General features: G+C 37.4%; 1 protein-coding gene across 3 annotated transcripts in view; it reads right to left on the bottom strand.

Annotated features, from left to right (window-relative positions):
- Positions 1–11273, bottom strand: part of BCL11B (BCL11 transcription factor B) — a 69522-nt gene that overhangs the window by 50377 nt on the left and 7872 nt on the right. For all 3 annotated transcript variants that reach the window (XM_072116058.1, XM_072116057.1, XM_072116059.1), the window contains exon 2: positions 6079–6447. In XM_072116058.1, the coding sequence (XP_071972159.1) occupies positions 6079–6447 (369 nt within the window). The remainder of the gene's footprint in view (positions 1–6078; positions 6448–11273) is intronic.

Below are 11273 nucleotides of genomic sequence, written 5' to 3'. Positions count from 1 at the left end.
CAGCCATGTTTCTCAACCTCCAGTTGCCCATTGAGGAGCAGAGCTCATATGACAACTATCTTCAAGGTAATAGTCGGTACACAAGGATACCGACATCTAGTATAGTGATGCTATGAATTTATTGGTAGTGGTCCCTATCACTTATTCACACATGGCCCACTCATCCATACAGGGAACATTGCAAATCTCTATATGTGAACCTATTATAACAAGGGTAGAAATTAGGCCTCCTTTCAGCAGCTGCTTGACACCACCAAACTCTTGTCCTGTGTCGACAGCAGGTCATTCCCTTTATCTTTACCCATAGCTGGTCCTGCCATGAACTTACTCATAGGAGGTCTCTAACTTAAACTACCAATTCACAAATTTAAAAATGAAAAAAAAAAATCATAAAGAAATTCAATAAACATAAACTAATATATGTGTCATATTAGATATTACAGGGTGTTGGTAGAACTAAAAATACCTTCAGCTATCCAATGTAGAAAAAAAAAGCCAGTATGAACTTTAGTGTTGTCCTTGAGCTCTGGACGATAACTATATTACCTAGCTACAAAAATACCAGCATGAGCAACTGAGCGTATAAACTGCATTTATTTTGTGAGATGTTTCCTGGTGAGTGTAGCGGGGGAATGGATGAACAGTGACCATCTAGCCTGTGTTATTTTCTTGTGAAGAATGCAGCCTTGTCATGACCTGGGGGCCCTTATCTAATCTATAGAACTGAACTGTAAAAGCGTGACAGACGACCGCTGACACACCTTCAGCCTCTACCGCATACCTTCCTCTAAATATACCATAACTGTCAGGTCTTTAGCGCTATGGGGAAAACATTATTTGTGGGTGGCTGCAGGACTTTACACAGTGACCAGGAAGGTTACAAACTTAACTAAAAATGGATTTACTTAAATGGATACTTAACCAAATCTTTAATTTATCTCCATTTTCTTCTGCAGGTGAATCTAACCCTTTGCTCCCTGTTATCAGCCAGTTGTTGCAAAGTTTAGACTTATTTTATAACTTTTCCAATGAGCCAGAGCAACTTTTTGTAAGATAAATTATCAGCTGTAATGGTCTATTGTACACATACAGTCAGATTTATTAATTAATTTATTCATTTGTAACAGTGATCCTTAGAAAAATGGCTGGTTATGAAATGTTATGTAATATCATTTTACAATAATCTGGTGAAGGTCTCTAAATTACTCAACTTTGGTCCCAGGCTGCAATGGTCAAAATAGGAGTTATTAAAGGTGTTTGCACTGAAGCTTTATTGATAAATCTTGTTCCCATGACAGCCCAAAATGTTGAAAATCCTATTTTCACAGGAAACGAAAAAAAATACTAGGTCTGGAGTTACACAGAACCTACGGAATCTATACTGAATGTAACCCAGGAACTGCCTTATCTAATATCCCAATGACAAATACTACAGTCAGTATCTTTTCAACTTGTGGATGATAACAGGGATTGATATGAAACTGAGCAGACCGCACACATACAATATACTTTTGACTCTTTGGCCTCACATGTCATCAGAGATACTGATTTTTTTTTTCACTTTTATTTTCTTGACTTTTTTAATCCCATTTTGGCCTGATTTTGGTGCCATTAGTGCAGTCTTTGGGACCTGAACTCCCATTTTACCAGGTCTCTTTCTTATGTTGATGCCTGTATGTTTGGTGATCTGCCCTTCCTGTAATTACCGTGCAGCTTCCCTTTAGAGGCAGCGACATCAGGTGTCACCGCAGGCCTTCTTCTGTGGAGGCCCGTGCAAACCTTACACATGCCAAGCTTCACAGCATCCAGCTTGACACACACGCAAGCGGCCGCCTGGCTTCTTTGAACCAAGGAAATGCCTGGAATTTTGTCTATTAAAACTCCTAAGCAGATATGATGAGTGTCAGGGAGCTGCCTTGTTACGGTTAAAGCCCATCATGGCATACAGCAATAACAGGAACATATTTAGCTAACGACAGTGCTGATAATTAGCTGTCATGACTAAAAAAAGGGATAATCCTGCCCATCCCATTCAACAATCAATCGCGGCCATACACAGATTTTGCTAATCTCCATTTGTAACAAAATAATTAAAATGGAATCAAATGGCTTTCTATGTGCCAGTGGCAATATTTATCTCCGGTGCCCAGGATATGCTGCCCCTTTCTAGATTTCCATCCCAACACAATCAGCAAGGTCAGATAATTTGTATAGAAGATTCCATGAATCCACCATAAGCCATTTGTCATACTTAAACTACCTCTAGTATGCAATTTCTGGATTATCAGAATTTGACTGTATGTGTCCCCTGTGATGCAGGAACAAATACCAACATGCCTGATCAAGAGAAAAAAATATTTGGCCCAAATTATTTAATAATGGAATTTATGCTACTATATCTGAATTCTCAGCTTGGGGCCTAGACATATCCTACATCTTGATTACAATGAAATGAAATCTCTGTTAACAGTTTGTCTATATTTCAATTAGATGTTGCGATATCATGGACCTAATGCACAAATTTAGCAAAAATGAGTCACATTTCAAACTATGTTCTACATAGAACGTTAGGGAAACCATATACAGGCGGTCCCCTACTTAAGAACACTCGACTTACATACGACCCCTAGTTACAAATGGACCTCTGGATATTGGTAATTTATTGTGCTTTAGCCCTAGGCTACAATAATCAGCTGTAACAGTTATCAAATGTGTCTGTAATGAAGATTTAGTGTTAATATTGATTCTTATGACAACCCAACATTTTTAAAATCCAACTGTCACAGAGACCAAAAGAGTTCTGGCTGGGACTAGAATGATAAAATATACAGTTCCGACTTACATACAAACTCAACTTAAGAACAAACCTACAGACCCTATCTTGTATGTAACCCGGGGACTACCTGTAGTAACAGTTACTGTAATAGTAACACTGTTAGTAATACAAATGTTAACATTGGACTTAGCCTGCTACATCTATATACACCTGATTTCTATATCTCATTTCATTAACCCTAGCCTAAAATATACAAATGTAGCAGACCTAATTCTGTGCCATTTTATCATCATATCTCAATACTGTATAGGATAACTTTGTATTTATCGCTATTAACAAATAATGTAGTCCAAGGATATGCACCAAAATTTACATCTGCTACATATTCAATTTTCTTCTATTAAACCCAACCTAAGATATACAGATGTAGCAGAGATGGATTTGTTAGCTCATAGTGATTATATAGCACAAACAATTTAGACCCAACATTTTTCAAATTTTGTACTTAATGCTCCCGTCCTGTTAACATTTTTTAAAACATAGTAAAACTGCAATTTTCTTCCAGTTTCAATAAAAAAAAAATTTTGGAGAAACTTTTCCAATCGCTGACACAGCAAGTCTCTGCTACTATTTTAGGGATTAACCTATAATTGCTTTAAAAGTTGGTGAGCAAATCATTGCCAGAAAACTCCTGACAAAGAAAAAGCCTCTTGGAAAAAAAATAAAGTGTTGTGAGCACATCGCAGGTTCTGCTTCCAAGGAGGGAGGGAGAAGCCAAGAAATGCAGACAGTAACGTGAGGAAATCAGAATATCTGTCATATGAGAATACTAGTAATACTGCTCAATAATACACACTTCTATTATCTGACACTGTGTTCTGGCTGCTTCCTAACAATAGTAATCTGTAAAAGGCATGCTGGGAGAAACAGTCCCCTCTGCTCGGCTGTCACTGTCACTATATGGCCTGATAGACAAGCACTGCTATGGCCTCCGTCTCCAGGCTCTCTACCAGAACCCTAGACGGGTAGAAAAAAATCCAGCATTGCCAATGCATTGAACTATAAGTCGTTGTATTAGTGTTCTACAACTACCACTAACAGCATGGCCTTCTGGGAAAAGAAAAAAACAAAAAAGGCGATAAGTGGAGTGCTGTACAATATTTGGCTACCCTACTTATTTGGAGCTACTAAGGTAGAATAATTTGCAGCCTTTAGCTTTCCATTACTTATACAACTCCCATGATACACTGGCAACATGCTATGGATTAGCAGAGGTTATGAGTAGTAGTCTGTACCTAGAGATGTGCGAATCATGAAAGGTTTGCTTTACTGATGTTCCAAAAAATATTTTGGCCCTATCCAGTCCAACTGATATTGCTTTAATTGTCCAAGAAATGGTTTTTAATCAATCTAGTCCTATTTATAAAAAAAGATCCTGTCTCATTTTGTTAACTTTGTACAAACTAAACGACAAGGGACAATAGCGGAAACCATCAAAGGTTCTCTGAAATCGATGGACTTCTGTTATTATTGTGTATATACAAGATTTGACTGAAGTGAATCAGAAAATATTAGGATACGATTTGGTGCCTGAAAGCCACCAGAATCGTACTGAATCAAAGTATAGATTCGCTCATCTCATCTGCAACCTATGGCTTTCCAGGTTTTGATGAAGAGTCAAAGCGCAATCTGCGGCTCCTGATATGTTTCGGAACTACAACACTCAGAATGCCTTTCATATTGAAGTATAGAGAGGTTATCAATGGTGTTCAGCCATAGCAGTCTCTCTGCTGTGAAGTCTCATCGTGCCCTGGGAACCAGTGGTCAGTAACCAATGGCTCTCTAGTTGTAGACTCTACAGAGAGAGAGGAGGAGAGGTCAATGTCAAAGGCCCTTGGGACACGCTGAGGGTTGTAGCTTTGCATCAATTGTAGTTACAACTTGACGCCTTATATATTTAGGGCAAGGGTTTCTCAATTACCTTTGGTTAATCGACTCTTACAACGAGGAGGAGAAGATGACAAGTTTTGCATTCTAGGAAAACGTTAAAAAGGAACTCTCCTTCACACAGACTTCAGTATAAATAGGTTTAGGATTAGTGCTAATCCTCTGACTTCTAACATGCAAATCAATGCAACTTCAGACTCATAAGGTAGTGAGAGTCTCCGTGCCAGGCAGATGAAAGCTGCGCCTTCACATGATAGGAGCTGAGATACTGACGCTTTCATCTGATGATTAAACGGCTGCTTATTATATATAACTACCGAGAAGAGAAGAGGTCAGTGCCACCGGCTAGACCACAGACATGGAGACGTGTGCTATACACTGCCCCTTTAGTCTCAATGCGCAGCTTAAATATGGATTCAATGACAAGCTTAATAATCCAATCCTTGAGTGATGATTTTAGGGCTGCTCAGAGAAGCAGGGGGTGCTCTGACATGTCTACGTGAAGCCTTCCCATATAATTGGGTACATACTCCAATGTCTATAGATGTATATACTCACCTATATGGATCTATGTGCTATACCCTATACAGAACACCTGATTGGAGGGGGTGTAACTATACACAGGACTTCTTAAATCTCCTGCTTGGTGCTATAGAGGCCATGTCAACCTTGACTCATCTTTCTTTAGTAAACACTTTCCATATTTTCCATATGATAACAATTCTGGTGCATCTTTCCTCAGAGATGTATATTGTTTCGTTCTTCTGTTATACCATCAGGCAATAGATTACTATAATCATTCCCATTGTCAATAGAGTGTGCCTGGATGAAGTCAGACTGTGTGAGGACACACTCATTGACAATGAGAATTGGTAATGTATTCAAAGATTTACAGGAGGAATAACAGTGGAGCAGACAATGTAAAGTTTGAAGAATTGATATGTTAATGAAAATACAAGTATTTTTTTATCAAATACATTATGTAGATGAGGTGACAAGTCTTCTTTAACTTGTGGGTAGTATAGGATGTGTTTATGTACACATAAACAAAAATGTACCATTGGGCCATCATTACATAACAAACTAAATCTCAGAATGGATTTAGCGTCCTATGTATTAAGCTGCAAATGACTCAATGAAAAGGATGATGAATTGTGTCTTTAAGATCTGATAAAACTAGAACAAACTACCTCAAGATTTGGCAAAGATTCTAAAAAATTTGACCAAATCTGGAGCCAAGTGTTGGATGTGTATCTACAAACCCTTAAACACTAACTAGCCCTTGTCTTGTACAAACTGAACCTTTTTTGTGGACAAGGTGGACACCTCAGAGTAATAGAAAAAAGGGCACATACCTGCAATATTCTCCTGCTTCGGGCAAATTCCTTTTGTAGGTGTGAGAAGACGGTCTTCCTCATCGGGCGTGACTTGGATACCGATTTCCACCGGCTCTGCCACTTTCCTGAGCTCGGAGCGAGATGGGGGCGGAGGACTACTTTTATCCAGACTCTTTTCATAGCAGCCTCCGCTCGGACCTCCGCACTGTTTTTTCTTGTGCTCTATAAAAACCAAGATGTCTCCCAGCGGGAAGTTCATTTGACACTGTCCACATGTTAACAAGTCTGGATCACTTCCGCTACCGGACAGGCTGATGCTCCCCGACTCTGGGATGGGGAGACCGTCATCTTCATCTGTGATTACCGTTTCGACATGGTGCTCTTCGGCTGTAACGAAGGACAAGAGAAATCATGAGAATCTGAAACTAAACTGATTTTCTAATTTGAAGTGCGTTTCATCGGGCTTTATGATTCATTCCATCACATACAACAGGAACATTTTTCTGCACTCATTTTTTCCATAAAATAAGAAAAAGGCAATAGAGTGTAATGTTCTCTGATGGCTGTTTATCATCTGAAAGAACATTGTTTCTCCTAGTATTTTTGATATTCATATATCGAATATTCTATATTATATGGGAAAGCTTGGTGGCCATGAGAACCACTAAATGTATAATCTTAGGCCATTCTTACCCAGCAGTATTTTGGTCAGTATTTGGCATCAGTATTTGTAAACCAAAACCAAAAGTAGATCCTACAATAAAAACAAGTATCCTGCAAAGTTTTTACAATGTTTTTGGCTTACAAATACTGATGCCAAAATACAAAGAATACAAATATATGAAAATACAAAGAATACTGCTATGTGAAACTGGCCTTAATATGAGACACCTTACATTTTACAGCCTAAAATTCCTGACAGCTTCAGACAGTCTATGTGCAGCCACCGAGTGTTAACCTACCAGGAGATAATTGCACTTGTCCATATACTGATCCACTGTAGCAGACAACGTTTTTCCCCATAAAGAGTGCCTGAGGACATTTGTGTTAAAGCTATCAATGGCATAAACAAGTCTAAAAACAGATAGATATTCTCCTAATAGCTGCTGATTCCTGTAACACCCCCTCCCCCTCCATCATAAGAGATACAGCATGCCCTTGGCAGTACATATCACTTGAGATCATACCTGTATCCGTTTATTCGGACAGAATTTTTACATCAAACATGTTTTTTCACTGCATAAAAAATGTAAAAAAAAGGAAAAAAAACTAAATAAAATTTCCAAAGCATCGGTTTTTATGATGTCAACCAGAGACCCATCCTCTCCAAAATGTAACTTGTATTGTAGCAGACAACAAACAGTCTGTTTATCACTTGCGCGATTACTCAGGGTTGTAATTAATTGCAAAGGAAAAGTCGAAATTGTGGCAGATGATTTTTTTTCCCTTTTTTTTCATGTAACTCGAGTGAGAACACAACGTTTGCATGAAATGTCCTCACTCTTTTAGTCTAAACAAATATTACCGCTTAGACTGGGGAGGCTTATATTACGAAAATTAAATGAATTTTTTTTTTCCGTTTTTTGACAGGATGCCTAACCAGCTGCTAGTGATAATAGGCAGGACGGAGCTTCGCCACAAATTTTTTTTTTCTGGAAATAGGGTTTTGTTTACTCAGTTGTGCGCTGTAGGTTACTTCTACCCAGCGTCTTCTTCACTAAACTGTCAAAAAAATGAAAATATGGATTACTGGTATCTCCCATGTTCCTAATATTTGTCATATTCTTACACAAGGCAGACAGGGCGCTTCACAAGTCTGGTTACCATGGTGTTTGAATATTAGGATCATGGCGAATACAAGGAATACATCATATAATATAACAGGACTTTATAGACTCATTATCATCATATAAAGACATCAACTGCTCCTTAGTTAGATCTGGTTTGAGGAAAGCTGGATGACGTACTGGATCAGTCTGCCATTATCGCTTAATAACACTACCATATAGAGGCTATAATCCCTACACAGAGCTGCCATTAAACTGACTTATGACCCTTGGAAGGGACTATACTGGCAGCCATACTGGTCAAAACACAGCTCAATAGACTAACTCAATGAATTATACTTACTAAGAATTGAGTAGTAAATGTCTTTAGGGTCACAAACAACCCTGGGTAATATATATATATATATATATATATATATATATATATATATATATCAATCATAACAGATAGCATAATAACACTATCTACATGCAAATTTATGCAGTCCTGAGAACCTGAAAGTTTATGTAATCCTGAAAACGTACAGCATTCAGGTGATAAATTTGGCGCCATTCTGGCAACCAATCAGTCGAGTGTTTTGACTGTTTAATGGGCATTGTAAAAGTTTTGCTAATAGGCTGATCTAGAGAAGAGCAGTACTCCTACATAATGAGTATGTCGTATGGTACAGCTCATTCCATCATGGCCTGTGGTTTTACATTGGATTGCAGGTACAAACCTACTGAATGAACGAAACTCAAAAGCTATACGCGGCGCATAAATATTACAGCATTATCCACATTTTTCTAATTCAGCTCAGCTACGTCTTCTTATACTGGAGCCAAATTCTACAAAGCTGCTTACGTCTCTTGAATTATATCGATGTAGGTCATTTATCAATTACAGTTCAGTTTAAAAAAACCTACCAATCCAGCTATGGCACCAAATTCAGTGCAACCCGCCCTTTAAGCTTTCGCAAGTGAAAAATGTACCCCATTGTTGCCCCCGTAGCGTCCTCTCACCATCACTACTAACTCTACAAACATATTTCGTACTGATACCTTGTATTTCGGTGACCCACTTAGTAGCTGAGTTGACAGTGAGAATATTCACGTACCCACAAATATTTCCTGCAATATTTCCCACATCTCTATATCAACTTGTCAACTTAGGGTTACATAGGCTTTTTCCTATCATATTAATTCTGACTCTTAGAATAATATCATGAACTATTCTCCTGCAGCCATAGTGTTTGTAGCTTTCTAGTGATATGTAGCCTTATCGCCAGGCCTTAAAAATAAAAACTTAAAAAATAGGTGGGATAACTAGGAAGCCCTCGGGTCTACAGGTATAATCATAGAGAATGTGATGTGTCAAATGACAAACTCAGCCTTGCTACACCTGGTAAACTTAGCTTCCCTATACCTGTATGTAATCTAAAAATAGATCAGTCATATTCCCCAGATACTGTACATGCTGCTGGATCCAAGTGCACTGAGGTAAAACTGTTTTATAGGCTCAAGATGCTCACAAACGCTTGAACGATAACTGATACGCCTTAAGTCTATTTTGGGAAAATATTGCAATTGTAGAATCTAAATCAAGAATACAGTTGACATAGTTAAAAGATGTCATTTTACAGCGTTCTGCTTGAAAAATGAGATTCTTGACCATATCAGGCTTTGAAGTACCTGTCACAGACACTGAGTAACATACCGCATGCCTATTAACCAATTAATAAAATATGATAAAAAAGCATAACAAATCGGGAATATTCAATCGTATAAAGCAGAATTATACTCATTCTCTACTTTTATTCTAAAAATTCAGTTTAGACAATTACTGTGATTTTTTTGCAAAGCTCTAGGAAAAAAAAATCAATACAAGATGTTACAATGTTAAGCAGCCAAATAACAAATGCAAATTAAAATACCTGAGAACAAAAATGTCATTTGAGCTAAACTGGTATTCAAGCCCAGAACGGAGCTGAAACATAAGATGCATTGTTTAAAGTAGTATGGGGCTTAATACTATCACTGTGTCTTATCATGTATTATCGTGAATATAGATAAGCAAAGACAAAACAAAAACATATTCCAATCATTATATTAAAATAATGTATTAATATAATGCGTATTTTTAAAAAATGATGATGACGGAGAAAATTGATGAGAAAAAAATTGATGACAGCCGAAGTAACAAAGGCTAAACTACATACCTCCCTATATATTTTCGACCAAATTTTAGCATTTACAGTTACTCTTTTCCATTAATAGGTTATTGACCTAGAACTATACAGACAAGTTACGCGAGGTCATAAAGGAAAACAATCAGCGTAAGAAAATCTGTCTTATTGTTGTATCAATTCATGCACTTGCATTTTCATCTTTTACCTTTTTTTCTTTTATTTATTCATTTTTTAAATATAAAAATGTGGGGGGTTTTTTCATTTATCTTTTTTTGCTGTTTCAAAGGAAAGTAATATCTGGAGATGTAGCGGTGCTGAAAGCTTGTAATTTAGTGTGATATATTTTAAAGGGCTCCCTCTCTCACACAGTTTGTGACCAGTTGCTGGAACACACATCTAAGGTTTATTGAAAATATAAATATACTTTATTGAACCTATAAATATGCAAGAGGTGGGGGAGCAATGCAAATTTGAAAAGACACTTGGATTCCGCTTGTAATTTATAAAGAAAAAAAATACTATAACCAGACAACGTTTCCTATCTAATTCTTTTATCACAAGGCAGGGGTGGAATATGCATATTTTAATAACATTTTTGAAAAAAAAAAATAGTTGTTTTTTTTTTAATTACCAAATGTAACTCAAAGCATTTCAAGTTGGTAACTACTTATTTAAGATCTACTAAGTGAGCTTCAATAGGGAACAACTCCCGTTATTTAATTACTCCTTGGTCAGGCAGTGTACTCAGGTTTTCTCAAAAACAAAACGGAAGGAAAGATGGAGTTAATTTTTTATTTTATTTTATGTAGTCGCTCCATACAGACTATACACTGCGGAATTAAGTGTGATGAGTTAAATTACCACATGCAATATGCTCGCTGTGTGTCGGAAACGAACCCCCCCCCCTCCGCTCCCACCCCTAAAATTTTAAGGGATAGTGAAAAGATGTTTCCTTATGTACAATGCTGAAATATGCAGTAAAGCACAAGACTAATCAGATAGGTTTCTGCTACCCTATATTTAAGACTGAAGCCTCTTTTGACAGCAATGGTCTTTTGTCTGACCTAATTTATTTCTCTTGCAGATTAGCTGAAAAGCTTGCATTCCTTGCATAGCCTGATCCCCTATAGTACCTCTTTCTTCTAGGTACCCTAAAATCAATGTATTGAAGGATGCAAGGATCAATGCATGGGACCGTGCTGCACATTCTTTATCTGCCTATAGGAAGTAGTTTACATCTCAGTGTAGTAGGCTAAAG

The sequence above is a fragment of the Engystomops pustulosus genome, chromosome 7 (assembly GCF_040894005.1).
Source record: "Engystomops pustulosus chromosome 7, aEngPut4.maternal, whole genome shotgun sequence".
NCBI classification, from domain to species: domain Eukaryota; kingdom Metazoa; phylum Chordata; class Amphibia; order Anura; family Leptodactylidae; genus Engystomops; species Engystomops pustulosus.
Note: the sequence above shows the minus strand (reverse complement) of the source record. Positions and strands in the feature narration are given on the sequence as shown.